Consider the following 24,359-nt stretch of genomic DNA (forward strand, 5'->3'; position numbering starts at 1 on the left):
TTTTTTTTCTCCACCTGAGTCTAGAAGTTCAGTCTCAGTTTGTTCACGTCGAAATTGATCTTCGAACAGCAAAATTCCTCAAATATGTGTTTATAAAACTGCTCCAAACTTTTTGGAAAAATAATCACCAACTTTCTTTTCCATGTTCTGAAAATCTGAAAGTCTTTGTTTTTAAAGTTGTTTTTTTAAGGTGTGAGGATCCTGCAGTGTTTTTATTTATATATTTTTAGTTTAGTTAGTTTACAAGTGAGACTTGAGCGCCGTAAAATAAAGTAAATAACAGAGTTAGATTTAAATTCTCATCGTGATAGATTTACATGAACTGACCCTTTAATACCAACTCTCTCTCCCTGGAGCTGAAGATGAAGATGAAGATACATTTAATTATTAATCAACCTGCAGATTATTTTTTACTGATTAATCGTCAATCTGTGAACTTTCCAAAATAAAAGCTGATCATCACTTAACACTGAGGTTAAGTTTGGTTTGACTGAGAGTTTAAAACTGAAGAGGTTTTTAGTTTGAGTTGTAGTTAAAACTAAAACAAACAGGAAATTATTTCATCTGAGAACCAGGAAGTTGTTTGAAGATCAATTGATTAAATGAGAACTAGCTCATTAAGTTTTGAATGAATGATAAAAATCGCAGCAGCTCAACTAAAAAGTTTGTGATATTTTAGAATAAACTTGATTTTCTTCACTTTAGAAATGACAATAAACTGTTAATCACAGTATCTCTGCTTCTCTAATTGAACAGAGTTATTATTATATTATAAAACGTCAGTGTGAATCCTGATGTTTAGTCTCTTAATCTTCATTTCCAGCCCAGAGTGATTGACAGCAGCTGAACGAGGCTGTCGCTGGGAATGAGAAATAAGGAAACGGTGCCGAGTCCAAGTCTTTTATTGTGTATATGTGTGTGTAATGTGTGTATATATGTGTGTGTGTGTCTCAGGTGCCCAGGAAGTCCAAGCTGGCCGTCCACAGGAACGTGCGGGATGACGAAGGATTCATTATCAGACACTTTGCAGGAGCCGTTTGCTACGAGACGGTGCGTTCACAGACGTTTGAAATTAATGTCACATGAAATTATTTATTTATTTATTTCCCTTTGATGATCTGCAAAACGCTCCTGACAGCAGCATTTTAAACACCAGAGCCAGTCAGCCTTTATTTATTTATTTATTTATTAGATTAGATTAGAGGAGATATCAGGAGTTATTGAATCATCAGCTCTGACTGGAAGTTTTGACGTAGCGTCTTTATTCTTGTGTTTGAACGTGTTCGTCGCCTTGTTTTTAAAGGGATAGTAGCATTTTTTTAAAAGTGGGGTTGTATGATCTACAAATAGCCCCTAAGTACTTTAATTGCAGTAGAAGACTCTCTGCACTCCTCCCGTTAGCAACGCCAGCCCATAATAGCCCTGCCCAGAGATTTACAACATACAGTGTTGTGAACAGACCCAAAGAAACGGCCTATTTTCACGGGCTAAAAGAGGTTTTACGTGAAAAAAATACACAGTTCCATTGTTCGCTATAATATAATTTTTCCAGCCCTTCAAAGTTCAGGAAAAACACAGTTTTTATTTGGCCCTAACCAACTCACGTATCCCTCCGCCCAGGGTTAGCGCCCGCCGATCAGCAGTTGGTTAAGTCCAAATAAAAACTGTGTTTTTCCTGCACTTTGAAGGGCTGGAAAAAATTATATTATAGCGAACAATGGAACTGTGTTTTTTTTTTCAGGTAAAACCTCTTTTAGGCCGTGAAAATAGGCCGTTTCTTTGGGTCTGTTCACAACACTGTATGTTGTAAATCTCTGGGCAGGGCTATTATGGGCTGGCGTTGCTAACGGGAGGAGTGCAGAGAGTCTTCTACTGCAATTAAAGTACTTAGGAGCTATTTGGAGATCATACAACCCCACTTTAAAAAAATGCTACTATCCCTTTAATTCGATTTCTGTTTTTGTTTTTTTCCCCAGACCAAGTTTGTGGAGAAGAACAACGACGCGCTGCACATGTCTCTGCAGTGTCTGATCAGCGAGTCGAAGGACCGCTTCATCCGAGAGCTCTTCGAAAACTCCAACAACAGCAAAGACGTCAAGCAGAAGGCGGGAAAACTCAGCTTCATCAGCGTCGGCAACAAGTTCAAGGTCTGTGGCTCCTTAACTTTAACTTTAACATTAATATAGTAAAGACTTTAAACAGGTTAAAGACGGTTTATTCTCCTGCAGTGGCTGCTGGGCGGAGGGATTTCAAAAGCAAAAGTAGCTCCTATAGTATTTGCATAATGTGTCGTAATGTTATATACAGTAATTATACGTGATTATCTCATAGCGTGGTGAATGTGCAGGTCACAACTTGTCCACCAGAGCGTTGTGGAGTTGTTGGATTGTGTATTTGATGAGTTTGATGAGGGAAACCAAGAAATCCCATAATGAGCCTCCGTAGCGTAGCTCTGAGCAGCTCACGGCTCTGCTCCGCCGTTCTAAAAATAGCTTGCACCGACAATTAAAGGTAACGAACCTACTGCTATTACTATAGGGATTATGGCAATGGGACAATTTGTCAAAATATTGAACTATCCCTTTAATGATTTTGCACTAGGACACATGCTTAAAAAAATCCTTATGTGGGCAGAAATCCTAACCCCTCCCCCCAGTGTTTAACACAAAGTTGCACCTTTGCCTGTAGCTTTAGAATAAACCTAAAACAATCTATTAAATTCAAGAGGGAGGAAGGAAGGAAAAATGGAATGCAGGAAGGAGGGAAGGAGGGAAGGAAGGATGGAACGAATGAATTCAGAAAGGAAGGAAGGAAGGTGGGAAGGAAAGAAGGATGGATGGAATGCCGAAAAGAAGGAAGGAAGGAATGCAGAAAGGAAGGAAGGAAGGAAAGATGGAAACGTAGAAATACCGTGCAGCTTGCGGCTCTGCTCCGCCGTTCTAAAAATAGCTTGCACCGACAATTAAAGGCAACGAACCTACTGCTAAATAGACTACAGGGATTATGGCAATGGGCCAATTTGCCAAAATGTTGAACTATCCCTTTAAACACACTGATATGAAACATTATCACTCAGTCAGTCAGCTGAAACTTATGATACAATGATATTATTATGTTGCTTTGCTTCATTTTTAACCCATTTTCTGTTCAGATATCTGGACCTCGTCCTCCTGTTGAACTCGTATAAAACTCTAAAGTTGCAGTGCGCGGCGTTATCGACCCTCCATACATCATAGTCACATTCACTTTAATAACGTCCTGGCTGCGTCTCTGTTATGACTCAGCTGGAGTTCACTCTTCTCCTGCTGCTTCTTCTCCTCCTGCTGCTGCTGCTCAGTCTGACTCCTCACTCTCTTTAAAAACAGACGAATCGAAACCTCATTATTATTATTATTATTTTTCATTTTCCACACAGACACATGATGAAGAACCTGACGTGAACTTGAGGATCGATCATCACATCACAGAGCAGTGAAACTTTTTTTTGCCACTGCATCTTAGTTTTTTAACATTTTCTTATCACGACTCTAAACATCTCTGCAGATCAAACAACAACAACAACGACGACCACCACCTTCTCTCTTCACATTCACAGTCATGTTCGTTATTTTTCGCTCCGGTGCCTCGTTCGCTGCAACGCTCTGTCGGACGCACTCGGCTGTGCAGCTTCAAAATAAACAGATGAACCACCTATTATAATAATAATAATCCTAATAAGGGGATTTCTTTCAGTGCAGACTTAGAGGGACGTTTAGACCTTCAGGAGCCACAATCTTCCTTTTCCTGTTAAACACTTTGTAACTTTGTTAAGAAAAGTGCGATATGCATAAAGTTTATTATTACATTAATATTATAGACACGGAAACAATGAACGATTTTAAAGCAGAAGTAAGCGATCCGGTTGTTTTGGCTAATGCTGCGTTCCAGGCAGGCTTTTGAAACCGTAAATTACAGCTTCAAGTCACGACTTACGACTTTGTAGCGTTCCAGGCAACCCACTCGTGTTTTTCCGACCTGTTTTACCTGTGAAAGTCACTATAACGGCCACTCGTAACTTCCGACCCGTGAACTCGTACCAGATCGAACTGGTACGACTTCACAGGTCGGAAAAACACGAGTTACGAGTTGCCTTGAACGCACCATAACGTCTTGTCAGCCGATGGAGTTAGCAGCCCCCGCCCTCGTCATGGATCTATTGGTCCTCGTCCCTACGTCACCACATTCAGGCGCATCCCTTGGCTGCACACACAGAGAGGACTGCCCCTGCATGTCGTTCTCTCTCCTCATTGGATAAAACTTGTAGGATACCAGAAAAGTTTTCTCCTCGGCTCAGAGCAGAGCAGAGTGACTGACAGACCCGTGTTTCGGTCCAAACACTCTATGTAAGTGATTGCTGTCGGAAGATAGAACTATTTAAGACTTATATTAACACAAATATATCGCTTACTTCTGCTTTAATATTATAGAGACGGAAACAATGACCGATTTTAAATTATTTGTGCAGAAGGGAACGATTTCAAATGTTTCCTTCTTCGTTTTCAAACAAAAAGCTGCTGCTGATGCAAGAAAATATCGACTGTACATCAGAACTGGCCAAAATGTTGAAATATCCCTTTAAAGCTGCAGTTTCTAGATTTAGAGACTTTTTTTAATCCAGACTGGGTTTAAACCTGGTTCAGTACTGGACCAGGTGTACAGTAGATGTCGACTGAGGGTTCAGAGCTGGAGATCTGCAGGGAAGAGGAGGAGGACTTCTGATACACTGAGCAGCAAATAAACAGCTTTATTACATATTACATACAGTATTACTAAAAAAATCTAAATGTAGCATGCAAATAGAAATGAGACGAAACATTTATAAAAGCTGTTTAGAAATACACCCACTGAAACTCTGCAGGGCTTTTAATTTGAAGGGATTAGCAGAAACAGTTTTATTTGCCAAGAAAACAATGTATAAACTGTATTTTTTTAATATAATGGAAAATATCACATGTGGTGGGAAATATTAATAAATCTCAGTCTAAACCTTATTTATTTATCAGTTTATTTGTCAAGGATCAGTCGTGTCAACATTATTACATCTACAACACTTACATTTTACAACACTGCAACCATACGATGTGTACAGCTACAGCTCATTTAGACGCACAAGATACAACAGTGTATAATAGATCTAGCACATATGAAACATACAAAAACATACGGTTTATGTTTTTATTCTTATTCCAGACACTAAAATAATCAGTGTCTGTGTCAAATATCTCTAAATTAGTGGCTGTAATTGATCACATGGGAACTTAAAGTCGTTCCATTGTTCTGTTTCCTGCTCAGAACATACTGTAACCCTCACCACAAAATACAAAAACTGACACTAAATAAAACACACAAACCAACCAACCAGTGCCCTGAGGGTGTGATGTGATGTCAGCGTCTGTGACTTCACAGCAACGACCGAGTCTTTGATCTGCAGATGTTTGATGTTTTCATCCGTACAGACGTCAGCTCGGTGTCCGTTCATAAAAACACCTCAGTGCTGCTGCTTTTTATTCTCCTGAGGTTGTTTTTTTTTTGTTTTTTTTGTCTGAAATGTTGAGTAAAGTTTTGTGGAGGTCACATTGAGACGTTTCATCCTTTAGAGCGACTGTAAACACCAGAGAGAGAAGAGAAACTGTCCTGCTGTGTTCAGACCGGCAGCCATGTTGGTTCATAGACTCAAACAGTCACAACAACGTCACACACATTCATTCAATCTTTATTTAAAGGGATAGTTCAACATTTTGGCAAATTGGCCCATTGCTATAATCCCTATAGTCATAGCAGTAGGTTTGTTACCTTTAATTGTCGGTGCAAGATGTTTTTAGAACGGCGGAGCAGAGCCGTGAGCTTCTCAGAGCTACGCTACGGAGGCTCAATATGGGATTTCTTGGTTTCCCTTCATCAAACTCATCAAATACACAATCCAACAACTCCACAACGCTCTGGTGGACAAGTTGTGAGCTGCACATTCACCACGCTATGAGATAATAACACAACGTTACCAGACAGAGTTGTTTTAGAGGGAAATTCATGCAAAGCCGCTGATGCACGTTGCCTTCAGGGACAGTTTTTCATCAAGCAGTCTCTGTATTTACCTCTAAAACAACTCTGTCTGGTAACGTTGTGTTATTATCTCATAGCGTGGTGAATGTGCAGGTCACAACTTGTCCACCAGAGCGTTGTGGAGTTGTTGGATTGTGTATTTGATGAGTTTGATGAGGGAAACCAAGAAATCCCATTAGCCTCCGTAGCGTAGCTCTGAGCAGCTCACGGCTCTCCTCCGCCGTTCTAAAAATAGCTTGCACCAACAATTAAAGGTAACGAACCTACTGCTATGACTATAGGGATTATGGCAATGGGCCAATTTGCCAAAATGTTGAACTATCCCTTTAATCTGGACAAATCATTGAGGGAGAGAGAATCTGAACAACAAGAACATTAATTTTCCTGCTGTGGAAAGTTTCTGGTCCATCTGTGTTTTTTTAAATTCTATTTCTGCTGCTTCCTGGATAAAAACCAAAACGTTGTGAGAAACTTTGAGTTGCTCTGATTCTCCAGAAATCCTGTGGTGTCGGTGATGTGGTGTGTTTAACCAGGTTACAGGATGAAGGTCGCTCGCTGCGTCATCACTGAACTTTTATCATCATCACCTCCTCCTCCTCCTTCTTCATTTTTCTTCTGATTATTATTATTCTCATGTGGATGATTAGTGGTGGTGATGTGGCTGCAGATGCCGGAGCAGCAGAATATTACAAACTGCTGCTGAAACTCAAGCTGTGTTTTTCACCAATACACCGAGGTCATCGACCCCAAGTTACATTAATAACTCTCCTTAAAGGGATAGTTCAACATTTTGGCAAATTCAAACTCATCAAATACACAATCCAACAACTCCACAACACTCTGGTGATGATTCAACAGAAACGAAAACCGATCGATTAATTAAAAAACTTATTTAGCAGCTTTATGAAACACGTCAGCAAAAACACTGAACGGGAGAAAAATTAGAAGAAGGAGAAAAAAAAAAGTGCTTAGTCTGGAAAAAAAAGAAGATTATTAGAAAAACCACAGAGGTGGATAAAACAAACCAAACGCTCTGAATTATAACTATGTGGTTTCCATGGCGACTCGTATCTCAACCGCTGGACAAAGAAGACGATGATGATGCAAAAATGATCAGAGAGACGCTGAAACAAACAACAGGTGTGAAGAAGAAAAAAAACCCTCCTCAGACAGGGACCAAAGCTGGCTCTCTCTGAAGAGTTGGACGAGGTGAAAATAGAGTTTGAAAAGGTTTTTCTTCTGCAGGAATGAAATAAAACAAACAGCGTCTGTTCAACCTGTGAAGTGACGACAGAGAAACATGAATTTAAAAATGATTTTTATCTTTAGAATAAAAAATATATATATTATCCAAGTTTTTTTTCTGTAAAATGTGTGACTTTAAACTTGGAAATATTAAAGTTTTAAACTTTTGGTTCAGACTTGATCCTGGTATGAAGCGACCTTCAGCCTCACAGTCTTGTTGTTTTTCTTCTTTTTCTCTTGTTTCTCTGCAGACGCAGCTGAACATCCTGCTGGAGAAGCTCCGCAGCACGGTCAGTGCTTCTTCTTCTTCATGTGGAGTCTGATTCTGCTGCTGTTTTATTTATTTATTTATTCAACGTCCTCTCCTCCTCCTCCTCCTCCTCCTCTTCTTCTTCAGGGTTCGAGCTTCATTCGCTGCATCAAACCGAACCTGAAGATGATCAGCCACCAGTTTGAAGGAGCTCAGATCCTCTCCCAGCTGCAGTGCTCCGGTTAGTGGCCTTAACACCAACATCTGCCTTTATTTTGAAGGAGCTTCAATACAAACATCTACCTTTATTTTGAAGGAGCTTTAACACCAACATCTACCTTTATTCTGAAGGAGCTTTAATACAAACATCTACCTTTATTCTGAAGGAGCTTTAACACAAACATCTACCTTTATTTTGAAGGAGCTTTAATATAAACATCTACGGTACCTTTATTTTGAAGGAGCTTTAATACAAACTTCTACCTTTATTTTGAAGGAGCTTTAACACAAACATCTACCTTTATTTTGAAGGAGCTTTAGCACAAACATCTACCTTTATTTTGAAGGAGCTTTAATAGAAACATCTACCTTTATTTTGAAGGAGCTTTAACACAAACATCTACCTTTATTCTGAAGGAGCTTTAATGCTAACATCTACCTTTATTTTGAAGGAGCTTTAATACAAACATCTACCTTTATTCTGAAGGAGCTTTAACACAAACATCTACCTTTATTTTGAAGGAGCTTTAGCACAAACATCTACCTTTATTTTGAAGGAGCTTTAATAGAAACATCTACCTTTATTTTGAAGGAGCTTTAACACAAACATCTACCTTTATTCTGAAGGAGCTTTAATGCTAACATCTACCTTTATTTTGAAGGAGCTTTAATACAAACATCTACCTTTATTCTGAAGGAGCTTTAATACAAACATCTACCTTTATTTTGAAGGAGCTTTAATACAAACATCTACCTTTATTCTGAAGGAGCTTTAACACAAACATCTACCTTTATTCTGAAGGAGCTTTAACACAAACATCTACCTTTATTTTGAAGGAGCTTTAACACAAACATCTACCTTTATTTTGAAGGAGCTTTAACACAAACATCTACCTTTATTTTGAAGGAGCTTCAATACAAACATCTACCTTTATTTTGAAGGTCGCTGGCTTTAAGTCGCTGGCTTTAATGTTATTGACTGTTTCTCTGTGTTTTATTTCCCGGCTGTTTAATCATCAGTGTGTTGAGCTGCAGGAGGGTTTTTTTTAAATCCCGTCTCTGCTGTTACCAGATCGTTGTCTCTTAATGGGCCAGTGTTGATTTCTTTTTTTTCTTTCTTTCTTTTTAAGCAGAAACTTTAGTGAACTAGAGTAAATTAATCGTTCATTTAATTGACTTCATCCGTCAATTTTATGCCGTTTATCCTGAGCCGTGTTGCGTAAATGTTAATTAACTACATCATTAGAGACTCATTGTTATTTACCGCTGGGAACGTAATTGTACACCATATTGTTCCCTATAGTATATATACATAGATGTACATAATGTGTTCTTACTTTAGATGATGTAATCAGGGGGAAAAAGGTGTTAAAAGGTAAATTATAAGTTGTTTTAAACGAAGCGCTGTGACAACCACATGACGTCTTTAATAGTGGGGCAGATAACTGCAAAATACAGGAGAATCGTTCACTTCTGGAAACAAGCACCAAAACTGGCACACATACTCCTTAGGGATTGCTCTTTTGATAAAACCCATTAGCCACCTAAAAATTAAAGATGAATATGAAGATTGAATATACCGTAAAATTGCATTTCGGAATACAATCACAAAGACTTGTCCTATTTTAATGATCTTGGTATCAAATAATAAATTTTTCACTATGCAGAATCCAAATTTGGACCCATGGACTTGCTCACTGGCTTCCTTGTACCATATATCAGTCCTGGAATCCTAATATTATGCTAAATTAGAGGTTCATTATGTTTGACTCGTTCTCAAACCAAACTGAACCAACAACAGCAGTGACACCTCCTCCTCCTTCTTCCCTCCTCCCTCCTTTCTCCCTCTCCTCCATCCTCCCCTCAGGTTTGGAGGAAAAAAGAAATTATGAGCTCAGGTTTAATATCCTCCTCCTCCTCCTCCTCCTCCTCCTCCTGTTTTGCTTTCAGCCACACACACTGCTCTGGTACTGAGCTCTTTATCAGCGTTATTGCACTGGGAATGGAGGCGCTGATAGTTTGGGAGGAGGAGGAGGAGGAGGAGGAGGAAGAGGAGTGGTCCTCTGTGGTGCCACCGTGGTGCGTTCAGGTCCAAATGGGATGTTCAGCAACTGAAACAGAACTGATAGCAGCAGTTTTTTGTTTTTCTCTCCTCCTGAGAAGCTGATGTAGATTTTTATCTCTGAGCCTGAGACAGAAACAGGTTTCACTTCGTCCCTCAGCGACTTGATCGGATTAAAGTGAAGCAGAGACACAGTGATGATGTTGTTGTTGTTGTGTTTTACTTTATTTTACACTCAACAGCCAGAGGAGGGAAACTTACACCAGATTTAATCAGGAGTTCCTGGGAAACACATGGAAAATTAAAGGAAAAAGGAAGGATTTCCTGGAAAATACTTTCCTATTCTCTGTTCTTCTTCTATTTAATCATAAATTCAATGCACAAGGCAAGACAGGAAATGAGTTTATTGAAGGGAATAAAAAAACAGGCTGTATTACAGCTAAAATATGAAAATAATAAAAAAAAAGTAGCATTGGCGCTATGCTAACCTTTATATCTAACTCTTAACCTTAATTCCCCCTGTTTAGCATTAATAATTGTTGTTAAGTGGAGGCGGATAATATTGTTAGTTGGTAATGAAGTGCTAATAGATTATAATAAGTGTTTCCTGGTAACACATTATTAAGCATTAATAAATACTGAATTCTTCATTTATAACGCTCATTATAACGCTCATTAGTTTGTAGTTTATAAATATAATTAGTGCTTATCAATGACTGTTTATAAACTACATACTAATGAGTATTCATGCATTATAAATGATCAATTCAGTATTTATTAATGCTTATCTAATGCTGAACAGTGTGTACTTATTATAATGTGTTATTGTATTTCCATAATGAGACTTTTACGTTGCTGCACTGATGCAGTATACTGGACGTTTGTCGGTCAAAGAGCTGAAAAAGAAACAGTTTGATACGAGTTCATCAAAGACGAGTGAGAAACAGGCTGTGGAGTCATGACAACGTGAACACAACACAACACACAGGCTGTGTGAGTTCCAGCTCTTTCAAAATAAAAGCCCCCTCTTATCTTTACCAAGGCAGTGTGTTGTCTCCGTAGGGATGGTGTCGGTGTTGGACCTGATGCAGGGCGGTTTCCCGTCCAGAGCTCCGTTCCACGAGCTCTACAACATGTACCAGAAGTACATGCCTCCTAAACTGACCCGGCTCGACCCGCGACTCTTCTGCAAGGTCAGAGCTCGATTCTGTTTCTCTCTCTCACTTATGCTTAGTATTATTATTTATTTGGGTAATTTATTTGTTGCTCTATTGGTGTTACCTTCAGTTTGTCGTTTGTATATGTCTTTATATGTATATGACTATATAGAGAGATAAAGATTAGTGATAATATGTTAGAATAAATCTATATACATGTATGTACAGTATATACTAGGGCTGTAGCCGATATCCGAGTACTCGAGTACTCGCTCGGTTTGGGCATTCCTTCTTTTTTTGTTTTGCTCTTTTGATTGCGAGTGATTTGAGGACGGATGATGGACAACTGTTTCAGCTGTCTTTACGTGGCTCTGTTCAGCTGCTCCGCTCTCCTCCCACATGCCCCCCCACTCGTTGGTAAACGAATACTCGAGTACTCTCGAATAGTGATCCCGAACATTCGGATAGTAAAATATGCTACTCGTTGCAGCCCTAGTAGATACTTAAATATCAGAGAGATAAAGATTAGTGATAATATATTAGAATAAATCCAGCTAGATAAGCTTGTAAATTAATTTATTGTATAGATTATAATGACAAGAAAGCTTGATAGATAATTTATGAATAAGGGGTCGGAGTAAATACATTTGACTTCTTCCCACTCCTTTTCAAATTATCTTTATTTTCAATTATTTTATTTTTGTTCATGTGTTGTCTTTGCAAAGTTTTTATTTGTTATTTCTGTCCATTACTGTATTATGTTTTATTTATTTTAACATGTCTGAAATAAACTAATACTAACTAACTAACTCACTCAGCTTCATTTATCTCCATATTTATTCACCTCTGTGTGTGTGTGTGTGTGTGTGTCTCTAGGCTCTGTTCAAAGCCCTCGGCCTCAACGAGAACGACTACAAGTTCGGTCTGACCAGAGTGTTTTTCCGTCCCGGGAAGGTGAGGCATATTATTCCCTAATGTTCATAATATTGTTCCTCTGAATAAAGACGACGCTGCGTTCGCGTTGGGAGCGAAGCGGCATCAGTCAGTGGTTCTTTCTTTCTGGCTGCTGAGGTGAGAGGAGCCGACAGACGGAGGTTTTCATTTCTCTCCTGTGGATGATGAATAATTCACGGCGTTGGGTCGAGACATGTGGTTTAGTGAGAGAGAGAGAACACTGACTGTGCGTGACAAACTGTAGCTGTGACACTGTGGATTCAGCTCGGAGCGAGGAGAAATAAACACCGGGTGTCCTCCTCCTCCTCCTCCTCCTCCTCCTCTGTTGTTGTTGTTGTTGTTGTTGGACGGACTCACCACAGGCCTCCATTAGTCTTTAACGTCTCCCGTGTGGAAAACACCGGAAAAAAGGTTTCGCACCATGAGGCCGGAGCGACACAAGGTGCTCGTAAATAACAGTTTTAAGCAAAAAAAAAGGAGCCAAAGATTGTTGGACGTCACGTTGGATGGTCCAACTGTAGGAATTAAATGGATTATTTAAGGTTTATTCTACAGCTACAGGCAAAGGAGGGCGTAACTTTGGGTTAAACAACAGGGGGAGGGGTTAAGATCTCTGCCCACATAAGGATTTTCTTTTTCTTAAAGCAGAAGTAAGCGATCCGGTGGTTTTGTCTAACTTCCTGTCAGCAGATGGAGTTAGCAGTCCCCGCCCTCGTCCCTACATCACCACATTCACGCGCATCCCTTGGCTGCACACACAGAGAGGACTGCCCCTTTATGCCGTTCTCTCCCCTCATTGGATAAAGGTTGTAGGATACAAGGAAAGTTTTCTCCTCGGCTTACAGCAGAGCAGAGTGACTGACAGACCCGTGTTTCAGACCAAACACTCTATAGAAGTGATTGCTGTCGGAAGATAGAACTATTTAAGACTTAGATTAACACAAACATTCCGCTTACTTCTGCTTTAAGCATGTGTCCTAATGCAAAATCATTAAAGGGATAGTTCAATATTTTGACAAATTGGCCCATTGCCATAATCCCTATAGTCATAGCAGTAGCTTCGTTACCTTTAATTGTCGGTGCAAGCTTTTTTTAGAACGGCGGAGCAGAGCCGCGAGCTGCTCAGAGCTACGCTACGGAGGCTCATTATGGGATTTCTTGGTTTCCATCATCAAACTCATCAAATACACAATCCAACAACTCCGTTACCAGACAGAGTTGTTTTAGAGGGAAATTCATGCAAAACCGCTGATGCACGTTGCCTTCAGGGACAAATTTTCAGCAAGCAGTCTCTGCATTTCCCTCTAAAACAACTCTGTCTGGTAACGTTGTGTTATTATCTCATAGCGTGGTGAATGTGCAGGTCACGACTTGTCCACCAGAGCGTTTTGGAGTTGTTGGATTGTGTATTTGATGAGTTTGATGAGGGAAACCAAGAAATCCCATGAGCCTCCGTAGTGTAGCTCTGAACAGCTCACGGCTCTGCTCCGCCATTCTAAAAATAGCTTGCACCGACAATTAAAGGTAACAAACCTACTGCTATGACTATAGGGATTATGGCAATGGGCCATACATTTGCCAAAATATTGAACTATCCCTTTAACTTTGATAAAAAGAACAAGGCTCATCTACGTCTTTATTTTGGCACAGCACAACAAACCTCATCATAAAAACAATCTAAAGACCAAATGTGCGTTAGATCACGTTTCAGATCAGCTAAATCCGACCAGCACGTTTATTATTTTTTTCCAGCAAACTAACAACCAGCTCCACATCATCAGATTAGTAACAAACATTACTTTTGGTTTCTTGCAAAGGAGATTCGATCAATAAAAACATTACGGCCATGGCTACAGGGTCTTTTTAAAGAGACAATAAGGAGAAAGTTAAAAGAAAAAAAAAAAGTAAATTCAGAGGTTCCTCCAGAGGGAAAGTGACAGTGGGAGCTGGAAGGACTGAGACTCAGACCCGGGTATGAAATATGCATGGATGAAGAGGGATGAAGAGGGAGAGGAGGAGTGGAGCAGAAGTAAATACACACCTCCGTGCTGCTCCCGGTCACGCTTTACTGGGATATGAAATGGGTTTTTCACAGAGCGCAGATATTAATCTGTGGAAGGAGCAGAGTCGTCTCAGGTCGTCCGTCCTGCAGAGACACGAGGAGACGGATGTTTACCGCCGAGGAAGAGGAGGAGGAGGAGGAGGAGGGAAAACACACCGATCGTTTCATTTATCACCTGAACCGTCTAAACTAATGTGTATTTATCAAATCATAGAGATGTTTACCACCGGGCTTTGATTCTGATTTGTGTCGTATTTTTTACAAATCTTCCCCCAAAAAAGAACATTACATTAATATTAATCAATACGTCCTTATCCTATGATATATAGAACGAATCTCCTTGTTGTTTACAACTACCTCCGGGTAGAAAACCAGCATGAGAACAATAGTGACGGACGAGAGTTTCGCTATATACTGTATATCTAATTTTTCATGTCACTATATCACCGTTTAGACTAATCTGATGTTTGTAAAGTTTATAAAACCAATGATTGGACGAACTATTTATGTGTGCACATTTTTGTGATTAGTCATGGTTATCATAGATTAGCCGGGCTAACGGTTAGCTACCTGTTTAACTTTAATAACTCAGTGACTCAATAAACGCTCCATGAAAAAATATTTTCTCCAGTGGATATCTGAGTTCCAACATGACTGAGCTAACTGGAGTAGTTTCATGTCGTGTCCCACAATGGGAGGGTTTTAACAGCTGACGTCCTGGTGTTAGCTTAGCTACCGCTGTTAGCTTAGCTACCGTTAGCTGTCCCTGTCAGCTGAGCCACTGATGCTTTCTAGACACTGTTGTGATTCCCCCAAACTGAATAAATACAACACATAGCAACACAAAACACACACACACAGAAATAGTAATGTTTCTTCAATCATTTCAGATTTGTCTAAACGGTGATAGGGCGTGAAAAATATGATATATAGCTAAACTCTCGTTCGTTAGTATTGATCTCATTCAAATTACGTGCTGGTTTTCTACCCGGAAGTAGAATGTAAACAACAAGGCGATTCGGTCTATATGCTCATTATACCACGGCTAACAACCAATCAGATCGCCGGATTTCACCTTTCCGTTTTATAATATGATATACTGATGATACAAGATAAGTGTATGTGAAGAAGCATGAGGGTTGTGAGGTCGTTAGGTGGTTGACTTCCTGTGTGTGTGTGTGTGTGTGTGCGTGTGTGTGTGTGCGTGTGTGTGTGTGCGTGTGTGTGTGTGCGTGTGTGTGTGTGTGTGTGTGTGTCCAGTTTGCAGAGTTCGACCAGATCATGAAGTCTGACCCCGACCACCTGGCTGAGCTGGTGAAGAAAGTCAACAAGTGGCTGATCCACAGCCGCTGGAAGAAGGTGCAGTGGTGCAGCCTGTCAGTCATCAAACGTAAGACACACAGAGGAGGAGGAGGAGGAGTCATTCCTTCTCTCCTTCCTTCCTACCTTTCTGCATTACATTCATCCTTCTTTCCTTCCCACCTTCCTGCATTCCTTCTTTCCTTCCTTTCCACCTTCCTTCCTTTCTGCATTCCACCTTTCCTTCCTTCCTACCTTTCTGCATTCCTTCTTTCCTTCCTTTCCTTCCTTCCTTCCTTTCTGCATTACATTCATCCTTCTTTCCTTCCCACCTTCCTGCATTCCTTCTTTCCTTCCTTTCCACCTTCCTTCCTTTCTGCATTCCACATTTCCTTCCTTCCTACCTTTCTGCATTCCTTCCTTCCTTCCTTCCTTCCTTCCTTCCTTCCTTCCTTCCTTCCTTCCTACTTTTCTGCATTCCATCCATCCTGCTTTCCTTCCCACCTTCCTTCCTTCCTTCCTTCCTACTTTTCTGCATTCCTTCCTTCCTTCCTTCCTTCCTTCCTACTTTTCTGCATTCCATCCATCCTGCTTTCCTTCCCACCTTCCTTCCTTCCTTCTTTCCTTCCTTCCTTCCTACTTTTCTGCATCCCTTCCTTCCTTCCTTCCTTTTTTCTTTCCTTCCTTCCTTCCCACCTTCCTTCCTTCCTTTCTGCTTTCCTACATTCCTTCCTCCCTTCCCACCTTCCTGCATTCCTTCTTTCATTCCTTCCCACCTTCCTTCTTTCCTTTCGCATTCCTTCGTTCCTTCCTTCCTTACATCCTTCCCACCTTCCTTTTCTTTCTGCATTCCTTCTTTCCCTCCATCGTTTGTTTCCCTCTGTCCTTTCTTTCCCTCCGTTCTTTGTTTTCCTCTGTCCTTCCTTCCTTCCTTCCTTCCTTCCTTCCTTCCTTCCTTCCTTCCTTCCTTCTTGTTCTGATTTGTTGTGTTGTGTTGTGATTGTACAGTTTGTGGTGTGAATATGTTTTCATTTTATGTGAATAAATGAAACTCATCCCCCTCTCTCTCTCTCTCTCTCTCTCTCTCTCTCTCTCTCTCTCTCTCTCTCTCTCTCTCTCTCTCCCTCCATCCCTCCATCCCAGTGAAGAACAAGATCCTCTATCGGACCAGCGCTTGTATCAAGATGCAGAAAACCGTCAGGATGTGGCTCTGCAGGAAGAAACACAAGCCCAGGTCAGTGGCGCTCTCTCTCTGTTCACCTTCTCTCCATCCATCCATCCTCTCCTCCCTCTCACCCCCTCCTCTTCTTTACTATCCTCTTTCTCTTTCTCCTTCACCCATCATCATGTATTCTCCTCTGCTCCTGTCCTCCCTCTCTCTCTCCCTCTGACCAATTTTTCATCCTCACCTCCCTCAGCTCACACTTATCTCCATCCCTCCTCTTCCTTTTCCTCTTCCTCTTCCCCTCTTCCCCTCTGTCATTACCTCCTCTCTTTCTCTCTCCCTGTCTCTCTTCCTCCTCCTCATTACATTCCTCCCCCGTCCTCATCTTTCTCCTCCACTTCTTCTTCTTCTCCGTTATCTTCCACTTTCACAGCTCTGACAGTGTCAGTCTGACACACCTTCCTTCCTTCCTGCATTCCATTCATCCTTCTCTCTTTCTTACCTTCCTTCCTTCCTGCATTCATTCATCCTTCTTTCCTTCCTTCCTTCCTTCCTGCATTCCTTCCTTCCTTCCTTCCTTCCTCCCTGCATTCCATTCATCCTTCTTTCCTTCCTACCTTCCTTCCTTCCTTCCTTCCTTCCTTCCTTCCTTCCTTCCTTCCTTCCTTCCTTCCTTCCTTCCTTCCTGCATTCCATTCATCCTTCCTTCCTTCCTTCCTTCCATTCATCCTTCCTTCCTTCCTTCTTTCCTTCCTTCCTTCCTTCTTTCCTTCCTTACTGCATTCCATTCATCCTTCCATCCTTCTTTCCTTCTTTCCTTCCTTCCTGCATTCCATTCATCCTTCCTTCCTTCCTTCCTTCCTTCCTTCCTTCCATTCATCCTTCCTTCCTTCCTTCCTTCCTTCCTTCCTTCCTTCCTTCCTTCTTTCCTTCCTTCCTTCCTTACTGCATTCCATTCATCCTTCCTTCCTTCCTTCCTTCCTGCATTCCATTCATCCTTCCTTCCTTCCCACCTTCCATCCTTCCTTCCTGCATTCCATCCCACCTTCCTTCCTTCCTTCCTTCCTTCCTGCATTCCTTCCTTCCTTCCTTCCTCCCTGCATTCCATTCATCCTTCTTTCCTTCCTACCTTCCTTCCTTCCTTCCTTCCTTCCTTCCTGCATTCCATTCATCCTTCCTTCCTTCCTTCATTCCATTCATCCTTCCTTCCTTCCTTCTTTCCTTCCTTCCTTCCTTCCTTCTTTCCTTCCTTACTGCATTCCATTCATCCTTCCATCCTTCTTTCCTTCTTTCCTTCCTTCCTGCATTCCATTCATCCTTCCTTCCTTCCTTCCTTCCTTCCTTCCTTCCATTCATCCTTCCTTCCTTCCTTCCTTCCTTCCTTCCTTCTTTCCTTCCTTCCTTCCTTACTGCATTCCATTCATCCTTCCTTCCTTCCTTCCTTCCTTCCTTCCTTCCTTCCTGCATTCCATTCATCCTTCCTTCCTTCCCACCTTCCATCCTTCCTTCCTGCATTCCATCCCACCTTCCTTCCTTCCTTCCTTCCTTCCTGCATTCCTTCTTTTCTGCTCTAACACACACACACACACAGTTAATGAGTTAAACGGAGTAGAAAAAGATGAAGTTAACAGTGTGTGTGTGTGTGTGTCTGTGTGTGTGTGTGTGTGTGTGTGTGTGTGTGTGTGTGTGTGTGTGTGTGTGTGTGTGTGTGTGTGTGTGTGTGTGTGTGTGTGTGTGTGTGTGTGTGTGTGTGTCTGTGTGTGTGTGTGTGTGTAGGATCGACGGGCTGGTGAAGGTGTGTAACCTGAAGAAGAGGATGGGCCGGTTCAACGAGGTGGTGGCCGGGCTGAAGGAGGGGAAGCAGGAGATGAGCAAACAGATCCAGGGTCTGGACGCCGCCATCCACACGCTGATGGTCAAGATCAAGGTATAGGTCGCCTGGTCGTCATGGAAACGCCCACACACACACACACACACACACACACACACACACACACACACACACACACACACCACTTCACCTCCTCCTGTGTTGTTATGAGGAACATGAACATGAAGAGTCGTTGCAGCTGTTTGGTTCAGTCTGACAGACAGGTGGTGGTGGCGGTGCCTTCAGGTGCTGCTGGACGGAGTAGGAAATCACAGATGCACCTGACTGAGCGTTTTGTGTCGTTGTTGAGTCACAGACGTTTGATTTAAACGTAACCGCTTCACGACAAAGTGACGAGTCTTTAAAAACCTCCGTCCGGCGGCGGTTTGTCTTTGATACTCACGCTGCTGCTGCTGGTGGCGGTGGTGGCGCTGTGTGAGAGCGGCGGTTGATGTGTGACGTTCCTGTCACATCTTTCCTTCCTTCCTTCCTTTCTGCATTCGATCCATCAATCCATCCATCTTTCCCTTTTTTTCTTCCGTCTTTCCATCTTTCCTTCCTTCCTTCCTTCCCACCTTCCTGCATTCTATTCATCCTTCTTTCCTTCCCTGCTTCCTTCCTTCCTTCTTTCCTTCCCACCTTCCTGCATTCCATCTTTCCTTCCTTCCTTCTTTCCTTTCTGCATTCCATCTTTCCTTCCTTCCCACCTTCCTTCCTTCCTTCCTTCCTGCATTACTTTCTTTCCCTTTTTTTCTCTTCGTCCTTCCTTCCTTCCTTCCCACCTTCCTTCATTCCTTCCTTCCTTCCCACCTCCCTGCATTCCTTTCTTTCCCTTTTTTTCTTCCATCCTTCCTTCCTTTCTGCATTCCATCTTTCCTTCCTTCTTTCCTTCCTGCATTCCATTCATCCTTCTTTCCTTCCCGCCTTCCTTCCTTTCTTTCTGCATTCCAGCTTTCCGTCCTTCCTTCCCACCTTCCTACATTCCATTCATCCTTCATTCCTTCCCACCTTCCTTCCTACCTTCCTGCATTCCTTTCTTTCCCTTTTTTTCTTCCGTCCTTCCTTCCTTCCTTTCTGCATTCGATCCATCAATCCACCTGAGCTTTTTGTGTTTGATTTAAACGTCAGCGTCAGGATTTTAAACGGCCGCTTGACGAGTTCTCACCTCAGAGATCTCGACGCCACGAGTGTGATGCTCCTGTCACATCAAGCCCCGCCCCCCTCACCGCCCCCCTCGCCCCCCCTCCTCTCTCCTGTGGTGGAGTAACATAAAGGTGCAGTGACAGCAGATGTGTATGAATATTCATCTGCAGACAGACATCAACACACTGCGTGTCGGTGTGTGTGTGTGTGTGTGTCAGTGTCAGCCGCCGCTGTGTTGACACTTGTACAAACAGTGACAGTGAACTGTGAGACTCTGAGGACTCAGTTTTATTTATTTATTTATTTATTTATTGGTCTAACTACCTCAGATCTCCAGTTTCTGTCTCGCTGAGCTGCAGGACGATGTGATTTCCCAGTCGACCCTGAAGGCAGCGTCGGTTTAGCTGGAGAACAGAGGTTGTGTTTACTGACAGAGAGGCGTTTATGATGTTTACGGCTTCCATTCTGCACAGTAATAAACTCAAAGAGATCAGTTTAACGTCCAAACTCACTGATTCAGGACGAGAGAAATGGAAAAATATTATAACCTCATCTCTAAATTGTGAATAGAAACAGAATTATATGATTTGCAAAACATTTAAAAATCATATTTAAACAAATAAATAACACTAAGACTAAATATTAAATGTTGAAATGTAATTGTTTGGAAATCTTCTGCATATTTTCTATTTTAATGCAGCAGAAAAGAAAAGAGGCCACAGTGTCGACAAAACACAGTTAATTACATGTAGGTTACCTAGCAACAGGTTAGGTCGGGTCACATGACTCACCATCGTTTCGTCCTGACTTTTTTTTTTGTAAACAGGATTTTAAAACGTTGAATAACGTGCAGGTTTGTTACAGGAAGCTTAGCGCCGCATTTTGTGATAGAATTCTTGAACGCAATGTGTAATACATTTTGCCGCATTTTGTAATAAGTTGTTACATAATTCACCAAATTATTACAAAATACAAGTGTTGCAATTGGTTTTTTTTAAGAAAATATAATAATTCGGGGCATTCCATCCATCCTTCCTTCCTTCCTTCCTTTCTGTTTTCCTTCCTTACTGCCTTATTTCCTTCCTTCCTGCCTTCTTTCCTTCCTTCCTTCCTACCTTTCTGCATTCCATCCATCCTTCCTTCCCACCTTCCTTCCTTCCTTTCTGCATTCCATCCATCCTTCCTTCCTTCCTTTCTTCATTCCATTCATCCTTCCTTTCTGCTTTCCTTCCTTCCTCCCTTCTTGCATTCCTTCTTTCCTTCCTTTCTGCATTCCTTCCTTCCTTCCCTCCCACCTTCCTGCATTCATTCTTTCCTTCCTTCCCACCTTCCTTCCGTCCTTTCTGCATTCCATTCATCCTTCCTTCCTTCCTTCCTTCCTTCCTTTCTGCTTTCCTTTCTTCCTTTCTTCCTTCCTTCCTTCCTTCCCACCTTCCTGAATCCATTCTTTCCTTCCTTCCCTTCTGCATTTAATTCATCATTCCTTCCTTCTTTCCTTCCCACCTTCCTTCCTTTCTGAATTCCTTCCTTCCCACCTTCCTGTATTCCTTCTTTCCCACCATCGTTTATATATTATTAGAATATAATAATTTGGGGCATTATGTAACAACTTATTACAAAATGCGACAAAGTTTATTACACATTGCGTTCAAGAATTTCCATCACAAAATGCAGCGTTATGAAATCACAAGATGAACATTTATTACGTTATTACATAATGCGGCGCTACAGGAAGTTTGTAGCTAAATTCTAATGGTTGCTACTGTACATTATGATGCTGTGATGAAGACATTTCAAGGAATCAGATTGGAGAAGAAAAAACCCAGTGGAAGGAGTTTCACAGTTGGATCTTGAGACGTTGAGTGAATCAATGAAACATTTTCTCTCTCGCTGCAGAAATCAAAGTGAATTCTTGAATAAAAAGTCAAAAAATGTTCCTTCATTTCCAGAAACTAAACCGTCGGTCTGAGTTCAAATCGCTGCTTTTACAGTAACATCATCATTTCTACTGTGTGTGTGTGTGTGTCAGAGCACCATCATGACCCGGATCGACATCGACCACGAGTACCAGGCGCTGGTGACGCGGTCGGAGCAGCTGCTGACGGCCATGCAGAACAAGAAGAAGGAGGAGGAGGAGCGGGAGCGGCTGCGGCGCATCGAGGAGGAGATGGAGAAGGAGAAGAAGAGGAGGGAGGAGGAGGAGCAGCAGCGCCGACAGGACGAGGAGGACAGGAAGCTGTGAGTCCCACGCCGTTACACTCTGGAACAACTACGTACACTGTAGTTTAAATGATGGGATGGGACCAAGACACACATGTGAAACTCTCAAGTCAAGTCTCATTATTACTGCAACTTTAGCTGCAGAATCAGATCTTAACAAAGCGAAAAGACAATTTTGGGTGAACTATCCCTTTAACAAAGTGAAAAGACAAGATATTAGTAACAGTCAGTTATGACATCATTGGCCAATTTAAACAACCTGTTAAAAAAGTAGGACAATCAATCGGATTTGCATTGTAATTACTGAAATTTAGTAAAATACATGTAATCAAACATGGGCATGAGTGACTGATGGCGCTCATACCGGGTAAAATTAGATATTAATTTCATCTTTTATGTCAAACTGAACACATGAAAGTCCCGAGTTGAGTTTCAAGTCTTTTAGTTTTTGTCGAGTCAAGTCACTAATCATCAAAAGAGCTTCTTCAGTCCCCGTCTCTGATGTAAACCATCATTTTTAAAGGGTTCTTCCTACTTTAATACCAACTAGTGTCTAATTGGTTATTGAAAAATTCTCAAAAAAAAGGGGATGCTACAAATAACAACGTAGAAAATAGTCACAATTTAGACAAGAACATAGACGACACAAACAAAAAAGCAAAACAAAGCATCAACAACAAAAAAAGGACGAAAAGTAACGACAAAATAATAAATAGACAAATCAGCCAAACAAAACAAGTTGTAATATAAAGTAATAATATTCATGCTAGTGTCAATGGAAAGACAGTTATAATATATTAGAGGTTGTAAATGTGTTGTGGGGTGTTGTATCTGACAAGTACAGTGAGCAGAGCATTTCTAAACTAACAAAATAAGGATATGGATCAGATATAGGTAGGTAAATTATTCCAGTCAGAGGAGCTTTAAAGGGATATTACAACATTTTGGCTAATTCACCTATTGCCATAATCCCTATAGTCATAGCAGCAGGTTCATCACCTTTAATTAACCCAATTAAAGGTAACGAACCTAGATTTGCTAAAATGTTGAACTATCCCTTTAAACATGAAGGTTTTCTTAGCTACAGCTGGAACAAAAAAAAGGGAAAGCTGAGATGATAACTGGTGGTTATAACAGAGATCATATGCGTCCGTCGTCCTGGAGACTGATGGGGCCGTCGTGTTCGTCACAAACCACTACCCGCTAATATGAGACGTTAGAGACGACAGCCCAACTTTTATGGCCCACTTTCCCTCCTTCCTCCTCCTCTTTCCTCCTCATTGAGGCGATATGTTAGATGTGAACTCCCATGATGCATCTGACTGGAGGTCACAGACTCGAAGGTCGTGAAGCAGCGGAGCGTCGTTGATAAAACCAGTGACCAGTGACAGGAGATGAACGTCTTTACTGTTCCATCACTGATCCAGCTCGAGATTTAAACCAAACATTTTTCATAGAGACGAGCTGAGACCTGCAGCGACAGGCCACGCCCCCTTTATGTAACAAGCCCCGCCCCCTCCTCACAGCTCAGTCATAATAAAGAGAGTTAGAGGTAGTATAGGAGGAAACACATTCCCACAGTTTCCTCCATCTTTAAAGGGATAGTTCAACATTTTGGCAAATAATCCCTATAGTCATAGCAGTAGGTTCGTTACCTTTGCAAGCTGTTTTTAGAACGGCGGAGCAGAGCCGTGAGCTGCTCAGAGCTACGCTACAGAGGCTCATGGGATTTCTTGTTTGGTTTCCCTCATTAAACTCATCAAATACACAATCCAGCAACTCCAAAACGCTCTGGTGGACAAGTTGTGACCTGCACATTCACCACGCTATGAGATAATAACACAACGTTACCAGACAGAGTTGTTTTAGAGGGAAATACAGAGACTGCTTGATGAAAAACTGTCCCTGAAGGCAACGTGCATCAGCGGTTTTGCATGAATTTGCGAACCTACTGCTATGACTATAGGGCAGGGGTATTCAATTAAAATTCATTGAGGTCCAGTTACTAAACTTTCATCCAAGTGAAAGGTCCGAACCTTATAAAGTCCAAATGGTGTCTTATAAGCTATAGCCTACCCCTATGTCAAATAAATAAAATCAACGAAGTGCATTTTCATATCTATTGTCAATTTTCAACACAGGAAAAATTTAACATAATGCACTTGTACAGAATAAATAAGGGGTTTCCCTGTTTGTTTTTTTGTTTGTTTGGTGCTTTTTTCTTTCTTTCTTTTTTTGAGGCCAAGGTGTCAAAAGCATCTTGATAGCTGCATTGCATTGTCTCCCTCCATTAAATATGGAGGGAGGCTGAAAATCACAGGATGTGTCTGTTCTGTTCTGGTGATACAAGTCAGTAGTCCTGAAATAGGTGTTTCTCTTCTATAACACACATTCTACATCTCTGAAGCGACGTCTTCCCGCATACGGGCTTCCTTCTCCTTTCAAACGGGGCAGAGCTCCGCGTGAAGAAGTTTACAGACCGAGGGAGAACCGGGGTCCGTCTGACACAACACCTGCGGAGAAGCAGGAAACAAGCATGTGCACCGAATACGCACCGCTACGGCGTCGCTCTCGGTTGTGAGCGCACATTAAAGTAATGGGCTTGTGCGCGCAA

The 24,359-nt window shown here is 41.5% G+C and overlaps 1 protein-coding gene across 11 annotated transcripts in view; it reads left to right on the forward strand.

The window, feature by feature from the left end:
- Positions 1-24,359, forward strand: part of LOC146961183 (unconventional myosin-VI-like) — a 141,454-nt gene that overhangs the window by 88,486 nt on the left and 28,609 nt on the right. For all 11 annotated transcript variants that reach the window (XM_085770968.1, XM_085770967.1, XM_085770963.1 and 8 more), the window contains 10 exons: positions 955-1,050; positions 1,977-2,147; positions 7,596-7,634; positions 7,742-7,835; positions 10,938-11,068; positions 11,909-11,986; positions 15,309-15,438; positions 16,491-16,581; positions 18,289-18,439; positions 21,555-21,763. In XM_085770968.1, the coding sequence (XP_085627094.1) occupies positions 955-1,050; positions 1,977-2,147; positions 7,596-7,634; positions 7,742-7,835; positions 10,938-11,068; positions 11,909-11,986; positions 15,309-15,438; positions 16,491-16,581; positions 18,289-18,439; positions 21,555-21,763 (1,190 nt within the window). The remainder of the gene's footprint in view (positions 1-954; positions 1,051-1,976; positions 2,148-7,595; positions 7,635-7,741; positions 7,836-10,937; positions 11,069-11,908; positions 11,987-15,308; positions 15,439-16,490; positions 16,582-18,288; positions 18,440-21,554; positions 21,764-24,359) is intronic.

Source organism: Trachurus japonicus, chromosome 24, assembly GCF_045865225.1.
Source record: "Trachurus japonicus isolate A0001 chromosome 24, Traja_1.0".
Lineage (NCBI taxonomy): Eukaryota > Metazoa > Chordata > Actinopteri > Carangiformes > Carangidae > Trachurus > Trachurus japonicus.